Here is a 21021-nt window from a genome sequence, read left to right on the forward strand (position 1 = left end):
TAACTACAAGATCCTTGTTCTCACTTTCAAATTTCTCCATGGCCTTGCCCCAACCTACATCAATAATCTCCTCCAGCCATGCCCCTGCATGCAGCCTCTGCTCCTCCACTGGTTTCCCCCTCATTCCCAACGCTCCACCATTGGTGTCTGTTTTTTCAGCCACTATACCCTCCAGAATTCTCGCCCTGAATCCCTCCTCTTTGCCACCTCCTTCACTGCTTTAAAAAGTCTCCCAAAAATCTTTTCTTTGATTCTGCCTTTGGCCCCACTCATAATCATCTGTTTCCCTTTCTGTCCTGGTCGTTTTTTTAACCTTACATAAGAAATAGGAGCAGGAGTAGGCCAATCGGCCCCTCGAGCCTGCTCCGCCATTCAATAAGATCATGGCTGATCTGATCCTAACCTCAAATCTAAATTCATGTCCAATTTCCTGCCCGCTCCCCGTAACCCCTAATTCCCTTTACTTCTAGGAAACTGTCTATTTCTGTTTTAAATTTATTTAATGATGTAGCTTCCACAGCTTCCTGGGGCAGCAAATTCCACAGACCTGCTACCCTCTGAGTGAAGAAGTTTCTCCTCATCTCAGTTTTGAAAGAGCAGCCCCTTATTCTAAGATTATGCCCCCTCGTTCTAGTTTCACCCATCCTTGGGAACATCCTTACCGCATCCACCCGATCAAGCCCCTTCACAATCTTATATGTTTCAATAAGATCGCCTCTCATTCTTCTGAACTCCAATGAGTCCCAATCTACTCAATCTCTCCTCATATGTCCACCCCCTCATCCCCGGGATTAACCGAGTGAACCTTCTTTGTACTGCCTCGAGAGCAAGTATGTATTTTCTTAAGTATGGACACCAAAACTGTATGCAGTATTCCAGGTGCGGTCTCACCAATACCTTATATAACTGCAGCAATACCTCCCTGTTTTTATATTCTGTCCCCCTAGCAATAAAAGCCAACATTCCGTTGGCCTTCTTGATCACCTGCTGCACCTGCATACTAACTTTTTGATTTTCTTGCACTAGGACCCCCAGATCCCTTTGTACTGCAGTACTTTCCAGTTTCTCGCCATTAAGATAATAACTTGCTCTCTGATTTTTCCTGCCAAAGTGCATAACCTCACATTTTCCAATATTGTATTGCATCTGCCAAATCTCCGCCCACTCATCCAGCCTGTCTATATCCCCTTGTAGGTTTTTTATGTCCTCCTCACTCTCTACTTTCCCTCCCATCTTTGTCCTTATTTCTGTCCTTTAAAGGATTCAGATGTTTTTCCTTCTACGAGGAGCATGGATGTAAGTTGGAGTTTTCCCCTCTGGGGACCATAAGACACTTGTCAAAATAAAGTACTCAAAACTTTTAATTAATCCTTGCACAATCATTTTAAACATTTACTAGCTACTAGGAAAAAATCTGGGGCTACTTTTGTTAAAACAAGAGGAGATTACAGGGTGATTTGATAAAGGTGTTTAATATCATGAAGGGACGTGACAGAGTAGATAGAAGCAGACTGTTTCCAGTGATTGAGGGGTTCTACAACAACAGGACATGGATATAAAATGAAATCTAAGAAATTTAGGACAGGGAGCAGGAGAAACTTTTTTTTTTACACAGAGGCACAGTGGAATGTACTACCAGAGTTAGTGATTGAGGCAGAGGCCAAGTCAACATTGAAGAATAAGTTAGATGGATGTTTTAATGAAAAGGGAATAAAAGGAACATGGGAACTGGGCGGGCACATGGGATTAGGATTACTGCTCCTGTGGAGGATAAAGATTAACATAGACTGGTTGAGCTGAACAGCCTGTTTCTGTGTTGCAATTTCTATGTAATTCTGTGTTTATTTTTTTTTAAATTTCATTACTGAAACATCATCAAGACCTGATAATTTGAAATGGGGAAATTCATTCAACACAAACAACATTACCCTAAATGAAATTTCCAGGTTTTCTCCTCCCCAAATATCCATACCACTGTCGTACTGCCCAAGTTCGTTGAAGTAATTCCTGTTCATTGCAAATAGTCCCCCTGCCATCGTAGGTGACCTGAATGAGAAGACAGAATAAAAAAACTAAACACTTGTTAATATACCCCTGCTACAGATCTGAGCAAAATTATTTTTGAGTTTTGTAGGCTGTATCTCCTCATATGGCAAAATTGACAATGTGCTTTCACTACGTTAAAACATGATTCCCTCCTCCCATAGGTTAAGGGAAAAAAAAGGCAAAGGTTGGGAATGTAATCCAAGTTTTTAAAATAATGAAAAGAACCAATAAGGTAAATGTGACAAAATGAGGTGTTTTTATTTGGTTTTAGCTAGTGGCTGTCCTTTTAAATCCATTTACGATACAGAAGCATTTACAAAACAGCGGTAGTTCAGATCCCTGCACCAAATTTATTTTGACACAATGTTTTTTTTCGGTTACATTCTGGAGAAAGAAATATTTCAAACTTAAACACCGTGCTTGATTGATTCAGTATGTATATGCCTGACAGGCCCTTTTTAAATATGAGTGCTGGAGTATTCAAAATTCAGGAAGTCCTGGTAACTCTTTCTTAGGATATAAAGACGACTGTTCTATTCAACTCAGGGGCAGCTCGAAAATCCCATGAGAGAAGACCGTTTTAAATCTAAGAGAAACAAGTGGTCAGTATTGGTCAGTCTAACATTCTTTAGAGAGGAAAAACACTTTGGTGTATTTTAAAGTTATTTACACAGGATTAACTTAGTTCTTAGAGTTCATTTTTAAAAATTATTTTGTTTAGTCCAGTAGTTAGGTGGAATATTCTTTACTGTAAATATATAACTATATTATGTGATTGATTCTTATGTGCTTGTTTATCTTCAATGCTCTATTGCTTTCAAAGAACAGAGCGAGATCTTATGAAGACATAAATCCAGTAGCTAAAAACAATTACTAGACAGGGTTTCCCAGGCATATTATGGAAAGCGACCCTAGATCTCAAGGCAAAGAGAGCGACTGTGGAAAGTATGGAAAGTTGAGTCTTAACCATGAGAGCAATCTAAAATACAAGAATGAAATAATCTCGGGCAAGAAGGTTAGAAAAGGCATAACAGTTAATCATAGTAATAACACCATAGGATTCAGCCCAGCGTTCAGTGCAAGCTCCATACTGGAGATATCTACTCCAATCCCATTTCCTGTTTTTTCTTACAAATTGCCAACCATCCATGATTCATGTGCTCAGCAAGTATTTCCAGGACAGCGTCCTTATAGCTGTGTTCAAAGATGAAAATTGGCGTGGTATCCAGCGCCTCCCCTCAGTGCTGCCCTTAGCTTTTATTTCCTTTGACTGTTGCTCTAAACAATTGAATGTCTCTGCACACTGTCGGCAGGAATTCTTGCACGATCGAGAATTTCCATCCACAGCATGCAGATGCATTCAACTGTCTAGAGCAGCAGCAACAGGGGGTAAGGAACCAGGAGCTGCTGAGGTTGGGGAAGAGGGGTAGAGAAGAAAATATGTGCATTGATTGGTGTAGGGAGGAAAGTACCAGCATGAACTGATGGGAAAGAGAGTCCCAGCATGTACAGGGGTGCGGGGAGGCGGGGGGGGGGGGATGGGGGTGGGGGAGAGGAGAGTGCCAGCATGATCCAGGGAGCAGGAGATTGCTAACATTTATTTACATGATTTGGGCATAGGCACCAGAGGAATGAAATCAGCAGTTCCTGATCAAAGCAAATTATGGGACATGGTGAACTGAGAGAAAGAATTCTAAGAGATTGCAGGTAGACATAGCAAGTTAGTGTAAGTGCTAAATGCAGTTCAATGCAAAGAAATGTGAAGTAGTACAATTGAGAAAAAGAACAGTAAAAAGTACTGTATACTCTAAAGGCTTTTAACATAGTAAAGGAACACTGAGATTTAGGGGTGTGAGTATATCGATTTTTTTTTTATAAATGGGAGGACCAATTTCTAAAGATAATTGGAAAAAGAACTGGAGGGGGAGATGAGAAATAATTTACGCATTGAGTTGTTACAATCTGGAATGCACTGCCTGAAAGGGTGGTGGAAGCAGATTCAATAGTAACTTTCAAAAGGGAATTGGATGTATACTTGAAAAGTAAAACTTTTCAGGGCTACGGGGAAAGAGCAGGGGAGTGGGACTAATTGGATAGCTCTTTCAAAGAGCTGGCACAGGAACGATGGGCCAAATGGCTTCCTTCTGTGCTGTACGGCACTATGAGGACCACATAAAGGCAAATAGAATTCTGGGTTTTATACCTAGAGAATATAATAGCATGGAAGCAATGTTGAATTTGCACAAGACTGTTGGAGTACTGAATGACGTCTGGCAAAAGATTCACTGGAACAATATGAAGAGGAAGAGGTTTTAGTTATGAAGAAAGGCTAGAGAAATAGTTTTTTTTTTAAACTGGAACTGAGAAGGTTAAAGGAGGATCAAAATAGGAAATGATGCCAGTTTGGAGATTGCAAATAGTGAAAGATTGTTCCAACTAGTTGGTGAATTGGTAACAAGAATGCATAGGCTGAAGTTTATCACCAAAAGAATGAAGGGGAAGTTAGAAGTTTTTTTTTCCACCAGAGGGTTATCAGAACATGGATCGCTTTATCGTAAGTGGCTTTGGGGCAGATGCGGAAATATCAAAAGGGAATAGGAAAAATTATTTGAAAAGGAAGAACAGGATCTTAAAATCACAACGCTGGGACATGGGAAGCAGTGGAGCTCGCCGGGCACACAGGTAATGGGAGTGCAGGAGTTTGCGTGAGTGTGGATGCACTGGCTGCAGAATTCTAAATGAGTTGTCTGTGGAAAGCTGCAAGGAGAACGCTGTAAGATGTCATCGAGGTTCCTGCGTGCAAAATCTAATTCAGCGAGCATTGCTCCAGAATTCAGAGATCAAATTGTAAACTGTAAATTGAGAATGTAAACCATGAACATAACAGCCTTGAACATAAACCAATGCTGGGAAACCTAAGCCCTGCATGATTAAATGGCTTTTTGTTTAGTGTCCTACAAAAAATTATACACTATATATACCAGAGCCATCAAAAGAAACAGAGAAGAAAGGGAAAAGAAGTAGGCTAGCTCATCTCAGATCTTTTATCAGCCAGCCATAGAGTTGCACTTGCTCAAATTACCAAGTACATCTCACCTGATGAAAGCAAGTCAGCTAGTTCCTGTTTGAGTGAAGCAAAATTATATATCTCACATTGTGAAGTGAAAATGTTTTCAGAAAGTACACATATATATATATAATAACAGGATTACTACTTGATTGCTGCAGTTGGTCCCTCTGGTCCATTCAGCATTGAGGCAGGCACTGGATCCCATTTGAAATGCAGTCCCCAGTTAAACCCTCCCCTCACAATTGGAGAAGAGCTGTAGATTAGTGTGTCAGCATTGATGATGTCAATCACGGGGCACACCACAGTCTTGCGATCCTGCTTAATTGGAGCCAGAAGCGGTTGTAACCACATCTCATTCACCTCACAGTGACTGTCAAGAAACACCAGTATGTCTCCTGTGGAAAACAAATGCTACAAATTAGATTACAGAACTGTACCTTTCTTTCTTTCGTTCCTCCATGTCAACGGAGTTTCGACAGGATTCACTCCAACACCACTTTGATTGCTTATAGAAGCATAGAAATTTACGACATAGGAGGCTATTCGACCCATCGTGTCTGTGCCAGCCGAGAAAGAGCCATCCAGCCTAATCCCACTTTTCAGCTCTTGGTCCGTAGCCCTGTAGGTTACGGCACTTCAAATGCACATCAAAGTACTTTTTAAATGCGATGAAGGTTTCTGCCTCTACCACCCTTTCAGGCAGAGAGTTCCGGACCCCCACCACCCTCTGGGTGAAGAAATTTCTCCTCAACTCCCCTCTAATCCTTCTACCAATTACTTTAAATCTACGCCCCCTGACTTTTGACCTCTCTGCTAAGGGAAATAGGTCCTTCCTATCCACTCTACCGAGGCCCCTCATAATTTTATACATCTCAATTAAATCTCCCCTCAGCCTCCTCTGTTCCAAAGAGAACAACCCCAGTCTATCCAATCTTTCCTCATAGCTAAAATTCTCCAGTCCTGGCAACAACCTTGTAAATCTAAAAGCATTTGTTGAATTGTCTGTTTATTATTACATGTATTTGTGTAGTCTGTGGTTTGTGGAGTACTCTTTTCTAAAATAACCCATAAGGAGACACTGGGGATACCCACTAACCAAAAGTCAAACAAAAGTGCTCCCTTTTTAAAGGGGCACAACTAATAGAGTTTAACCACAAAACCAAAGGAAACTTCTAAAACTTAAGCAACCAAACCACTGATCTCAAACCATAACTAACTAAGACCCTCTGGTATTAATAGCGAAGGCACATCTCACTTATTTATTAACGGACGATCACCTTTAAGTTATTTGGAACCTCGTTAAAAAAAGTTACAAATTAGCTCACAAGTTTTTAACCTTTGGAAGACTCGGTGAAGTTAGTTCACAGAGGTAAATAGGGGTCATGCAGAATCTTGCCACGTTTAACAAGTCAGGACAGAAGTGGGGGTACTTTTCAATGTTGCCGCCCGGACAATAATCTGGTGGAGGGAATTGCACGACATCCATTGTAGAACCCAGGTAATTTTAATCCCAACAATGGGAAGCAAATTGGGCGGGTTACACTACAGGCTAGTGGTCCGCTCCGCCAGATTACTGCTCAGGCTGCAAAGTTGAAAATTACTGCAGTATCTTAACTACATCTGCAATTGTGAAGCTGAGGTTTGCTTAGTTGCAGAATTGACTATTCTTATTAAATAAGGAATTAGTCTGTGGAAGGTTATTACATTTTCTAACCAGGAATTTGTTTTATTAGAGTTGTGTATCTACTAGAGGGTCTCCCTTGTAGCTGCTCACGGTGAGTTGAAACAGTCACTCATCTATCTATTATCTCTGTGTTTCTTCTGGCTTGGTCCACCTCCTCTCCTCATTGATTTCTCTATTTTTGTTTGCGTTGCTCTGTCCTTTTCTTTTTAGTGCTTCTCTCTGACTCTTCATCTCTTCTTCACTGCCTGTCATGGTGGGCCTCACACCACTATCCCTGCCTGTCTAAATGACCCTCTCATTCCCCAAGCTTTCCATCACCCGGGTATCCCTATCCTCTTTGATTGATCACCACCTCTCCCCCTCCATTTCTCTGGAAGATCCCCCACCCAGCTGACCCCCCCATCTTCCTCGCTCTGTGACTGATCCCCTGATCTCCCGTTTCTGCCTGACACCCGATGGCTCATTGTGACTGACCCTATGTATCTCCTCTCCCTGGATGACCCCGCAATCCCCCCCCCGCCCCTTAACATCCCCGACCTGACCGGTTAGATTATCTGGTCATTATCACATTGCTATTTGTGGGACCTTGATGTGTGCAAATTGGCTGCCGCATTTCCTATATTACAGCAGTGACTACACTTCAAAAATACTTCATTGGTTGTAAAGTGCTTTGGGACGACCTGTGGTCGTGAAAGGGGCTATATAAATGCAAGTTCTTCCTTTAAAGCAGTTTTACCACTATAAATAATAGAGTTGTAAAGGCTTTAAAGAATTGTATGGGCTTTAAATACGATCATATGAATTAAGAGCAGGAGTAGGCCATTCGACCCCTCGAGCCTGCTAGCAACATAGGAACAGGAGTAGGCCATTCAGCACCTCGTGCCTGCTCCGCCATTTGATAAGATCATGGCTGATCTGTGATCTAACTCCATGGGCCTTTGGCCCATATCCCTTAATACCTTTGGTGGCCAAAAAGCTATCTATCTCACATTTAAATTTAGCAATTGAGCTAGTATCAATTGCCGTTTGCGGAAGAGAGTTCCAAACTTCTACCACCCTTTGTGTGTAGAAATGTTTTCTAATCTCACTCCTGAAAGCTCTGGCTCTAATTTTTAGACTATGCCCCCTACTCCTAGAATCCCCAACTAGTGGAAATAGTTTCTCTCTATCCACCCTATCTGTTCCCCTTAATATCTTATAAACTTCGATCAGATCACCCCTTAACCTTCGAAACTCCAGAGAATACAACCCCAATTTGTGCAATCTCTTCTCGTAACTTAACCCTTGAAGTCCTGGTATCATTCTAGTAAACCTACGCTGCACTCCCTCCAAGGCCAATATGTCCTTCCGAAGGTGCGGTGCCCAGAACTGCTCACAGTACTCCAGGTGCGGTCTGCCCCCTTGTACTCTAGTCCTCCAAATATAAAGGCCAGCATTCCATTAGCCTTACTGATTATTTTCTGCACCTGTTCATGACACTTCAATGATCTATGTACCTGTACCCCTAGGTTCCTTTGGACATCCACTGATTTTAACTTTTTACCATTTAGAAAGTACCCTTTTCTATCCTTTTTTCATCCAAAGTGGATGACCTCACATTTGTCTACATTGAATTCCATTTGCCACAGTTTTGCCCATTCACCTAATCTATCAATATCCCTTTGTAATTTTATGTTTTCATCTACTCTGCTTACAATGCCACCAAGCTTTGTGTCATCGGCAAACTTAGATATGAGACTTTCTATGCCTTCATCTAAGTCGTTAATAAATATTGTGAATAATTGAGGCCCCAAGACAGATCCCTGTGGGACTCCACTAGTCACATCCTGCCAATGTGAGTACCTACCCATTATCCCTACTCTCTGTTGCCTTTCGCTCAGCCAACTTTCTAACCAAGTCCGTACTTTTCCCTCGATTCTATGGGCTTCTATCTTAGCTGACAGTCTCTTATGTGGGACCTTATCAAATGCCTTCTGGAAGTCCATATAAATAACATCTATTGACATTCCCCTGTCTACTACTTTAGTCACCTCTTCAAAAAATTCAATCAGGTTTGTCAGGCACGACCTACCTTTCACAAATCCATGCTGGCTCTCTCTGATTAACTGAAAATTCTCGAGGTGTTCAGTCACCCTATCCTTAATTATAGACTCCAGCATTTTCCCCACAACAGATGTTAGGCTAACTGGTCTATAATTCCCTGGTTTCCCTCTCTCTCCTTTCTTAATAAGCGGAGTGACATGTGCAATTTTCCAATCTAGAGGGACAATTCCTGAATCTAGAGAACTTTGAAAGATTATAGTTAGGGCATCTGCAATGAGCTCACCTACTTCCTTTAAAACCCTGGGATGGAAACCATCTGGTCCTGGGGATTTGTCACTCTTTAATGCTATTATTTTCTTCATTACTGTTGCTTTACTTATATTAATTTTATCGAGTCCCTGTCCCCGATTCAATATTAGTTTTCTTAGGATTTCCGGCATGCTATCCTCTTTTTCTCCTGTAAATACTGACGCAAAGTATTTGTTGAACATGTCCACCATTTCCCCATTATCAATGACAATATCCCCACTTTCAGTTTTTAAGGGGCCAACACTGCTCCTGACCACCCTCTTTTTCCTAATGTAACTATAAAAGTTCTTCGTATTGGTTTTGATATCCCTTGCAAGTTTCTTTTCATACTCTCTTTTTGGAGCTCTTACTATCTGTTTTGTGACCCTTTGTATCTTTCCCATTCGCCAGGATCTGTGCCATTTTTTGCCTTTTTGTATGCCCCTTCCTTATGTCTTATACTGTTCCTTACCTCTTTAGTTGTCCATTGCTGTTCTTTTGGCTAATCTACTGGAGATTTTTGAGGATGTAACTAGTAGAATAGATAGGGGAGAACCAGTGGATATGGTGTATTTGGATTTTCAGAAGGCTTTTGATAAGGTCCCACACAAGAGGTTAGTGTGCAAAATTAAAGCACATGGGATTGGGGGGAATATACTGGCATGGATTGAGAATTGGTTGACAGACAGGAAACAGAAAGTATGAATAAATGGGTCTTTTTCGGGGTGGCAGGCAGTGACTAGTGGGGTACCGCAGGGATCAGTGCTTGGGCCCACAATATATATCAATGGTTTGGATGAGGGAACTAAATGTAACATTTACAAGTTTGCAGATGACACAAAGCTGGGGTGGAATGTGAGCTGTGAGGAGGATGCAAAGAGACTCCAATGTGATTTAGACAAAATGGGTGAGTGGGCAAGAACATGGCAGATGCAGTATAACGTGGATAAATGTGAGGTTATCCACTTTGGTTGTAAAAACAGAAAGGCAGATTATTATCTGAATGGTGAGAGACTGGGAAAAGAGGAGGTGCAACGAGACCTGGGTGTCCTTGTACACCAGTCGCTGAAAGCGAGCATTCAGGTGCAGCAAGCAGTTAGGAAGGCGAATGGTATGTTGGCCTTCATTGCAAGAGGATTTGAGTACAGGAACAGGGATGTCTTACTGCAGTTATACAGAGCCTTGGTGAGACCACATCTGGAGTATTGTGTGCAGTTTTGGTCTCCTTATCTGAGGAAGGATGTCCTTGCCATGGAGGGAGTGCAATAAAGGTTTACCAGACTGATTCCTGGGATGGCAGGACTGACGTATGAGAAGAGATTGGGTCGACTAGGCCTATATTCACTAGAGTTTAGAAGAATGAGAGTTGATCTCATCGAAACATATAAAATTCTAACAGGATTAGACAGACTAGATGCAGGGAGGATGTTCCCAATGGCTGGGGAGTCCAGAACCAGGGGTCACAGTCTCAGGATACAGGGTATGCCATTTAGAACTGAGATGAGGAGATATTTCTTCACTCAGAGGGTGGTGAACCTGTGGAATTCTCTACCACAGAAGGCAGTGGAGGCCCAGTCATTAAATATATTCAAGAAGGAGATAGATATATTTCTTCATGCTAAAGGGATCAAGGGATATGGGGAAAAAGCGAGAACAGGGTACTGAGTTAGACGATCAACCATGATCATTTTGAATGGCAGAGCAGGCCCGAAGGGCTGAATGGCCTACTCTTGCTCCTATTTTCTATGTTTCTTCAATCTCTCTCCATTTAAATAATATACTGCTTTTTGATTCCTCATGCCAAAGCGGACAGGAGTTCAGGAACAGGAGTTAGCAGGCCAGATGAGCAAGGTGGACAACAACCCACTAAAAGCAGGACAGCAGAGTTTGTGAGCCCAAAGAGGTGAAGCAGAGCCCATGAGTGGCAGATGGTGAGGGTAGCAAGTGGTGTGGCCAAGTGCAAGGCCCAAGACCTGCCAAAACCAGGGCAACAGGACGTGAGACTGGATGGGGCCTCCAATGCCAGCAGATGCAACAGGCAAACAAATTTAAAATTTAATGAAAACAGCCCATGAAATATTAGATTAAAATATTAAAAGAAACGTGAAAGAACTTAACTGTAGATACACTTCCTTGCAGAGCCACCGATAGGAATAGACATGAGAGATGGAACCATTGGGGAGCAGCAGCACTGACTAGTGTTGGGAGGACTGAAAAATATATATACATACCCTAGTCTATTCTATTTCACCATTAAAACTAATTCCCAGGCATGACACCTACTGTTGACAAAGAGTTTTGATGAAACAAAGATGTGACTCAAAATTGTGATGCGAGTATTAAAATGAAACATGAAGTGCATGCTATTTGCAAGACTTTTAATATATTATAGTTATATGGATATAATATACATGCATGATATAAATCATGCTCCATAGTCTACAACAGTCTGAACAAACTAAAAGCATGAGGAATGTGTGTTAAGGTTCCATGTGGCTTTAAAAACATAGAACAGAAGATTCCGTTATTTATTTATCCATGACACAAATATTAAATCTTTCCCCAAGAAACTTGCAAATCACAATTTAACAGATTCAATATAAGAAATGAAAGAAAGAACTTGCATATACACAGCGTCTTTCATGACCTCAGGATATCCCAAAGTGCTTCACAGCCAATGAAGTGTAGCCACTGTTGTAATGTAGGGAAATGCAGCAGCCAATTTGCACGCAGCAAGTTCCCATAAACAGCAATGAGATAAATGACAAGATAATCTGTTTTCTAGTGATGTTGATTGAGGGATAAATATTGACCAGGACACAGGGAGAACTCCCTAGCTCTTCTTCGAATAGTGCCATGGGATCTTTTATGTCCACCTGAGAGGGCAGACAGGGCCTCGGCTTAATATCTCATCCAAAAAACGGCATCTCCATCACAGCAGTACTCTCTCAGTGAAGTGTTCCCTCAGTACTACACTGAAGTGTCAGCCTAGAGTACATGCTCAAGTCTCTGGAGTGTGGCTTGAACCCATGACCCTCCGACTCAGAGGTGAGAGTGCTACCCACTGAGCCAAGGCTGACACCTATAATGCAAAAACAGATTATTTATACTTCTCTAAAGTATGTAGAATCAACGAGGAATGTGTTATGAAGGAATCAAGGGGCACACGTTCCAAGGATAGCTAATTTTTACAATGGGTTACTGTCATGTGGAAAATAGATGTTAAGACTAGTTTGGCTGGTATCAATGCGATGGAACTTTCACGCAATGCTACTGGTGAAATTGAAAACCCTGAGTCAATTATTAGAGTCAGATCTGATCAACTTATGTTATACTGCATATTCCAAATTTTAAAATGGTACATAGTGAGTTACACTCACAATAACACAAGCACTTTTAGGAACAGGAAAAGGTCAATAACCCACTTCCTTCTTGATAGTTTGCAAGTCCAATTGCTTGCTCACCACATACCTCAATCTCGTTTTTCTCCAGAAATGCACCCAATCGTCGGTTGATCCGATTTTGGCTGCCTGTTCAGTAGCCTTTCCTGGCAATTTATTCCACAACCCTTTCACTTTGAGTGAAAAAGTTTTGCCTAACTTCCTTACTCCTGACTTTTTCATTTTTATCTTGAACCCAGTTTTGTCAATCCCCTTCATGTCAATTATATCACCATGAAGGCTCTGCATTTTCAAAGAAAAAAAGGCCAGCATCCTTAACCATTATTCATAATTTAATTTTCCTGATCTTTGTTTGCTCAGCTCTGTACCATCCCATGGATAATAATAGCACTTGGATCAAACTTTAATTAGTTGATAGATTTAGCCAGAGCAATTCGAGCCTTTTTAATATTTCACAGAATTTGTAACATAAAATTAGTGTCAATACAATATGGACATCTGTAGAGGTGTCTTGATGTAGTTCTCCTCACAGTTGTTGCCTGGTAAAATCTGTGCAGCTAACCCTCCTCTATTGTACTATATCAGTAAAAGGGCATTATTCTGAATAAACATATTAGAAATGGATACAAGTGCAACATTTAGGTGGAGGAATTTATTTTTCTTTTGCAATTAGGCACAAACTTAGATACCTTTTACATGGATGTACTGATGATAGCAAGACATATGTGACACGTGACAGAAAATTCCAGAAATTGACAGTTGCATCGTAGTTCCCCTCATGCCTTCTCCAAGCTTTTCCACGAGACCCAACTCTTGCTCTCTTGACCTATTCCCACTAAATTGCTGACCATTCAACTTCCTTTCCTCACCCGCATGATAGCTAATAATGTTAATGGTTCCCTCTACTCTAATACTGTACCCCGCCCTTTCAAATCTGCCGTCGTCACCCCCTTCTTCAAAAAACCCTTGTAAACCACTGCCCCATCTCCAACCTCCCTTTCCTCTCCAAAGTCCTTAAACATGTTGTTGTCTCCCATGGCTAGGGAACGGAGTTAATGATGGTCTTTCAAAACTGAGATGAGGAGAAACTTCTTCACTCAGAGGGTGGTAGGTCTGTGGAATTTGCTGCCCCGGGAAGCTGTGGAAGCTACATCATTAAATAAATTTAAAACAGAAATAGACAGTTTCCTAGAAGTAAAGGGAATTAGGGGTTACGGGGAGCGGGCAGGAAATTGGACATGAATTTAGATTTGAGGTTAGGATCAGATCAGCCATGATCTTATTGAATGGCGGAGCAGGCTCGAGGGGCCGATTGGCCTACTCCTGCTCCTATTTCTTATGTTCTTATGGGAACCGAAGACAATGGCTTCGGTCTTCCCAATATTTAATTGGAGGAAATTTCTGCTCATCCAATACTGTTGGTCAAGCAGCACTGAAATGGCTTTTATCAAAGCCACAAATGACATCCTATGTGACTGTGACCGTGGTAAACGATCCCTCCTCATACTTCTTGACCTGTCTACAACCTTTGACACGGTTGACCACACAATCCTCCTCCAACGCCTCTCCACCATTGTCCAGTTGGATGGGGCTGCGCTTGCCTGGTTCCATTCTTATCTATCCAGCCGTAGCCAGAGAATCTCCTGCAGTGGCTTCTCTTCCTGCTCCCACACCGTTACCTCTGGAGTCCCCCAAGGATCTATCCTTGGTCACGTCCTAGTTCTCATCTACATGCTGCTCCTTGGCGACATCATCCGAAAACACATCATCAGATTCCACATGTACGTTTGCAACACCCTTTGACTCCACTCACTTCCTCCAAATAAAAGGTGTTGCTATGGGAAACCATATGGGTCCCAGCCATGCCTGCCTTTTCGTGGGATACGTGGAACATTCTTTATTCCAGTCCTACTCAGGTCCCCTTCCTCATCTCTTTTTCCGGTACATTGATGACTGTATCGGTGCAGTTTCCTGCTCTCACCCCAAACTGGAAAACTTCATCAACTTTGCTTCTAATTTCCACCCTTCCCTCTCCTTCACATGGTCCATCTCTGACTCTACCCATCTCTTCCTCTACTTCTCTATCTCCATATCTGGGGATAGGCTGTCAACCAATATCTACTATAAGCCCACCGATTCCCACAGCTACCTTGATTACACTTCCTCCCAGCCCGCATCCTGTAAGGACTCTATTCCATTCTCCCAGTTTCTCCGTCTCTGTCGCATCTGTTCAGCTTCCACATCAGTGCGTCCGATATGTCTTCCTTTCTCCTCAACCGAGGATTCCCTCCACTGTAGTTGACAGGGCCCTTTACTGTGTCTGTCCCATTTCCCGCATTTCCACCCTCACCCCTTCCCCTCCCTCCCAGAACCATGATAGGGTCCCCCTTGTCTCACCTTATGCCCCCCCCAACATCCATATTCAACGGATCATTCTCCATCATTTCCGCCACCTCCAGCGCAATGCCACCACCAAACACATCTTCCCTTTCCCTCCCCTTTCAGCATTCCGAAGGGATCGTTCCCTCCGCGACACCCAGGTCCATTCTTCCATCACCCCCAACACTCGCTCTCCTTCCCATGGCACCTTCCCATGCGAGTGCAGGAGATGCAACACCTGCCCTTTCACCACCTCCCTTCCCACCGTCCAAGGCCCCAAACACTCCTTTCCAGGTGAAACAGTGGTTTACTTGTACTTCTTTCAATTTAGTATACTGTATTCACCGCTCACGATGCGGTCTCCTCTACATTGGGGAGACCAAACACAGATTGGGTGATCGGTTTGCTGAACATCTCCACTCAGTCCACAAGGATGACCCTGACTTTCTGGTCGCTTGCCGTTCTAATTCTCCCACTTTGACCTCTCTGTTCTCGGCCTCCTACACTGTTCCAATGAAGCTCAACGGAAGCTTGAGGAACAGCACCTCATCTTTTGTTTAGACACTTTACAACCTTCTGGACTCAACATTGATTTCAATAACTTCAGATCCCATTTTCTTAGACAACAGGTGCTGGTAATGGTTCTGCTGTTGCCACTTACAGCTCCTCTAAACCCATCTTTTGTTTCTTTACTTGTCCCATTACCACCCTCCTTGCCTTGCACCATCATCCCTTTTGTCACTTAATCACTCCTGCCCTCCACCCTATCATAGACCTTCCCTTTTGTTCTTTCCTCCCCTTCCTCCCCCACTTTCCCTGGCTCTGTACTTGCTTAAAAACTGTTAAATCTTTCACTTCTTCCAGTTCTGACGAAAGGTCATCGACCTGAAACGTTAACTCTGGGAGCAGGAAGAGAAGCCACTGCAGGACATTCTCTGGCTATGGCTGGATAGATAAGAGTGGAACCAGGCAAGCGCAGTCCTGTGCAGCTGGACAATGGTGGAGAGGCGTTGGAGGCGGATGGTGTGGTCAATCATGTCAAAGGCTGTAGACAGGTCAAGAAGGATGAGGAGGGATCGTTTACCACGGTCACAGTCACATAGGATGTCATTTGTGGCTTTGATAAAAGCCATTTCAGTGCTGCTTGACCAACAGTATTGGATGAGCAGAAATTTCCTCCAATTAAATATTGGGAAGACCGAAGCCATTGTCTTCAGTTCCCGTCATTAACTCCGTTCCCTAGCCACCAATTCCATTTCCCTCCCTGGCCACTGTCTGAGGTCAAACCAGACTGTTAGCAACCTCGCCGTCCTATTTGACCATGAGCTGAGTGTCCAACCCCTAATCCTCTCCATCACCAAGACCCTTAACACAGGACAATTTCCCAATTATTGTTTATTCTTATAAATCAATTTTGTACCAAAAGTACGGCTGAACATTCATGGCATAACTTCAATTATTGTTATGCTAAGCTGCAGATTGACCATGAAGGACATGGAAGAATTTGAGTGATTATAAAACACAACAGATTTGATTCTCAAGTCGAATTATCCTCCCTCAGCTTGATGAGCACCTTTGATGTGTTTAAAAAAATATTTCTATTGGCGCATGTTGTAAATTAATGAAATTTTACAATTAAATTCTTTAAGGTCTAAAAAGTTGAATTCGATACCTGTTGCATGGGATGCTCCAATCATTCTACCACGTATCAGTCCCTCTCGTTCAGAGTTTCTAACCAGTATCACTTTTCTAGGTAGGATGTCTCGAATGCAGTCCTCCAGCTCATCTTTTAGATTAACTGACAAAACAAATCAGAAAAGCAGAGGGTATTTACAGAGGAGGCATGGTGAAGGGTCTCAGCCTTTTTTAAATTCATGGGATGTAGGCTTCGCTGGCCAGGCCAGCATTTATTGCCCTTCCTTAATTGCCCGTGAGCCGCCTTCTTGAACTGCTACAGTCTGTGTGGCGAAGGTTCTCCCACAGTGCTGTTCGGGAGGGAGTTCCAGGGTTTTGACACAGCGACGATGAAGGAACAGCGATATATTTCCAAGTGTCAGGATGGTGTGTGACTTGGAGGGAACATGATCCTGAAATGTTAACCTATCTTTCTCTTTCAGATGCTGATCGACCTGCTAAGCAAGTCCAGTATTTTTGCATCATTGTGGGGGTGGTAGATTTTAACTATCAGGCTGCCGATCGACAGGAGCCGGCCAGCCAGCCACCCGATAGTCCTGGCGGGAGGCTCGGTCCATTTTTAGGGGCCGGGCCTCATTAGCATTTGGCCAGCGGAGAACGAGCGCCCCGGGGGCAGGCGGCCGGGACTCTGGGTCGCCACAATATCACCCGGAAGAAGGTAGGTCTGGGGGGGGGGGATGGGGTTTCCGATCTCGGGAGGAGGGACCCGGAGCGGCAGCAGCCGGTTTTGTGGAGCCCAGAGCAGCACTCCTGCTCCTCCTGGCCCCAGAGAAAATAAACACAGCCTGACCCGTGTGGCTCCTCTTTGGGTGGAGCCTACGTGCAACTTGCACTCCGCCCAGTCCTATCTTAAAATGACAATCGGGGACCTATGTACATCATACGACCCCGCTTTGCATCTTAAAGGGGCCTATCACCTGACTCAAGGGTAGGCCCGGGGGAGAGATTGCGGCGGCCACAAGCGACTGCGGGAAGGGGACAATAAGTCACTCCCCACCATTTTTGGGGGGGGACTAACCCCCCGCCCCCCCCCCCCTCCGCATTTTCGGCAGGCGGGAGGCCTCGAAATCTACCCCATTATATCTGCTCACTCATGGTCCCGGCGTAAGAAAGATGACATGGAATTCAGCAGCCACCAAAGCGAAGGAAAGGATGAAATGAGGAGAAAAGTTACAGAAAGGCTGAAAATGACTTACTGAAATCACTATTGTCGTCCACAAGGATAATTTCATGCAGTAGGTTTACTGGAGAACGATCCAGCACACTCTGTATTGTCCGCAGCAGAGCTGATAAAGCTTCATTATAAAAACAGATAATAATGCTGGCAGAAGGTAAATTCATTGGGTAGCTCTTTTCTTTACACCTGACAACAAATGAAAGAAAACGTCAACTTCTAAAGCGGAACTATCTGTGCTAAATAATGTTCTGCAATTTTTATGTTTTGTTTGATGAATGCTGCAATAGGAAGCCATAATTTGCATCAAAATAAGTCCTTGTGTTGTGATAATATCCAGTTGCAAGTGATATTTAATGTAATGAGCATTTATTCTTCCTCCTACTGACATGGACAATGTTTTTCTTGATAAAAATGAATTATATTAATGGATCTCTCGTAATGTTCCTTATGGTAAGTTGGTGCATAGGGTCTCTTTCTCTCTCTCTCTTGTCTGTCTCTGTCATCTTCATGTTACAGGTTCTATATCTGTCTATCCGCTCTTCTGCTTCACTCTCTATTGTCTTCTCTTTGTATCTTTTTTTTCCGAGTGGTTGGTGTTGGGTGGCATGGCATGGCATGGCATGGTAGGGAAGGGAAGGTGGCAGATGGAGTATAATGTGGGGAAATGTGAGGTCATTCACTTTGGTAGGAAGAACAGAAAAACAGAATATCTTTTAAATGGTGAGAAGCTATTAAATGTTGGCATTCAGAGGGATTTGGGTGTCCTTGTACACAAACCACAGAAAGTTAATATGCAGGTAGAGCAAGTAAATAGGAAGGCAAATGGTATGTTGGCCTTTATTGCAAGGGGGTTGGAGTACAAGAGTAAGGAAGTCTTGCTGCAATTGTACAGGGCTTTGGTGAGACCATACCTAGAATACTGTGTACAGTTGTGGTCTCCTTACCTAAGGAGGCGGTGCAACAAAGGTTCACTAGATTGATTCCTGGGATGAGAGGGTTGTCCTATGAGGAGAGATTGAGTAGAATGGGCCCAAACTCTCTGGATTTTAGAAGAATGTGAGGTGATCTCATTGAAACATTCTGGGATTCTGAGAGGGCTTGACAGGGTAGATGCTGAGAGGCTGTTTCCCCTAGCTGGAGAGTCTAGAACTAGGGGGCATAGTCTCAGGATAAGAGTTTGGCCATTTAGGACTGAGATGAGGAGAAATTTCTTCAATCAGAGGGAGGTGAATCTTTGGAATTCTCTACCCCAGAGGGCTGTGGATGCTCAGTCGTTGAGTATATTCAAGACTGAGATCGATAGATTTTTGGACTCTAAGGGAAACAAGGGATATGGGGATCGAGCGGGAAAGTGGTCTAAAATCAGCTATGATTTAATTGAATGGTGGAGCAGGCTCGAGGGGGCCATATGGGCTACTCCTGCTCCTGTTTCTTATGTTCTTAATCCGTGTCCCCTGTCTAATAACCCTCACAGCCTCAATGCTATCACCTTCACCCATCTCCGATAAATGTTCCACCTGCTTCCATCTCCCTTCTCTCACTCGCCTCTCAGCCTCAACCCTCATTCTTATTTCCCCCCGCACCCCCACCCCCAACCTTACAACCCAATTCCTATCCCTCCCAATAGTGTCACCCAAAACTTTCCAGAAGGGATAATCCCCCACATGCACTCTGATGCCTAATCTTTACGGGTTTGCAAAATCGGTCTGGGTCACTCCCTCCCGCTACCGTGGCAACTACATAATCTTCGCCAGTTTCAGGAACTAACACATCACTTTTAAAGTGCTACGAGTGCTTATGATGTACGGCTGACATTATAAGCAATTACAGTGCTTTGGAAACTAGGGTGCCGTTTTCAGATACCGTCAAAGATTAGGCTGTCGGGGGGAGGGTGACAAGCGGCCTGGGCTGGTTTCCCAAGCCAGTGAAGATTAGAAAGTGAGTGTGGGATAGCAGCCCAGGAAAGGGATGAAGCGAGTATGATGGTTGGAGGCCGCGGGCCTAGGAAGTGGATATGAAAGGCCAGGGGCCTGGGAGCGGGGATCAGCAGGGCAGGAGGCAGAATGTCTGAGAAAGGGATGCATGGGGAAGAGGCAGTGGTGGGGGACTAGGCCACAGTACAGGCCCAATATAAAGCACTTCGCAGCCAATTAATTATTTGGTGTTGTCAGTGTTGCCATATAAGAAAACACAGCAGCCAATTTGCACATAACAAGGTCCCATAAACAGTAACAAGATAAATAACCAGTTCACAGTGAATGGTTCAATACAGTGGGCCACCATGAAAGGACCACATTGCATTTCCTTTGTGTATGCAAGAATATGGATGTGTGACTTGAGCACTTCAATCACTTTTCATCACTCATATAACAACGTCAAACACATTAAAGTTGCATTTTCCCACAAACCAAATTGTTAATAATTACAAATTGGCAATAGCGGGAGAGAATCATGATTTATGTCTTATATGCAGCAGAGCTGGGCGATCTCACATGGCCCTTGTCTGGTATCAAGCCTGGAAAGACACAGCAGCCCAGTCATTTTTCTCCATTTCTATGACAACCTGCTTATTGCAAAGACATTACAAATTAAAATTCACTAAGTTGACTAACTTAATTACGGGACACCTTTTGATTATGGTGAAACACCTCTGCACAACAAAACAACTTGTATTTATATAGCGCCTTAAACATAGCCAAATGTCCCAATGTGCTTCGCACTTGGGGGCCAAGCTCGAGCGGGGGGACTGGAGAAGGTGGTTGAAGGTGCTGTCAAAGAGGTAACTTCTAAGGAGGATTTTGAAGATGGAGCAAGAGAAAGAGATTTTGAGGAGGGAGTTCCAAGATGGCTGAAAGCTCTGACACTGACAGCAGAGCAGAGGGAGGAGAGACAAGTAGTAAGCCAGCTTAGAAAGAGCTAATGGTGGAGACATGGACATAGGGCTCCAGGAGATTACAATGGTAGATAGTGGAGGAATTTGAAGATGAAGATTTCAAAGCTGATGCCAGTGGAAGTCGACAAGAATCCGAGTGATAGGTGAGAAGGATTGTGTGTGGCATAGGATGCAAGCAGAAGACTTCTAGATGAGTTGATGTCGGGTGGAAATCAGGAGGCCAGCAAGGAGGGCATTGTGAAAATCAAGTATGGAGGTGATGAAGGTCTGGTAAGGTGTGGTGAGAGCTTTGGAATTTAATATTCATATATATATTGAGTTGGAAATGTGGAGTGCAGCTTTAAA

At 43.3% G+C, this 21021-nt stretch overlaps 1 protein-coding gene across 3 annotated transcripts in view; it reads right to left on the bottom strand.

Moving 5' to 3' along the window:
* The window catches only part of galnt11 (UDP-N-acetyl-alpha-D-galactosamine:polypeptide N-acetylgalactosaminyltransferase 11 (GalNAc-T11)), a 157155-nt gene that overhangs the window by 37505 nt on the left and 98629 nt on the right, over window positions 1–21021 (bottom strand). For all 3 annotated transcript variants that reach the window (XM_068008456.1, XM_068008473.1, XM_068008464.1), the window contains 4 exons: window positions 17803–17969; window positions 16584–16709; window positions 5262–5511; window positions 1929–2046 (listed from right to left, as the gene is read on the bottom strand). In XM_068008456.1, coding sequence (XP_067864557.1) covers window positions 1929–2046; window positions 5262–5511; window positions 16584–16709; window positions 17803–17969 — 661 coding nt within the window. The remainder of the gene's footprint in view (window positions 1–1928; window positions 2047–5261; window positions 5512–16583; window positions 16710–17802; window positions 17970–21021) is intronic.

Source organism: Heptranchias perlo, chromosome 2, assembly GCF_035084215.1.
Source record: "Heptranchias perlo isolate sHepPer1 chromosome 2, sHepPer1.hap1, whole genome shotgun sequence".
NCBI lineage: Eukaryota > Metazoa > Chordata > Chondrichthyes > Hexanchiformes > Hexanchidae > Heptranchias > Heptranchias perlo.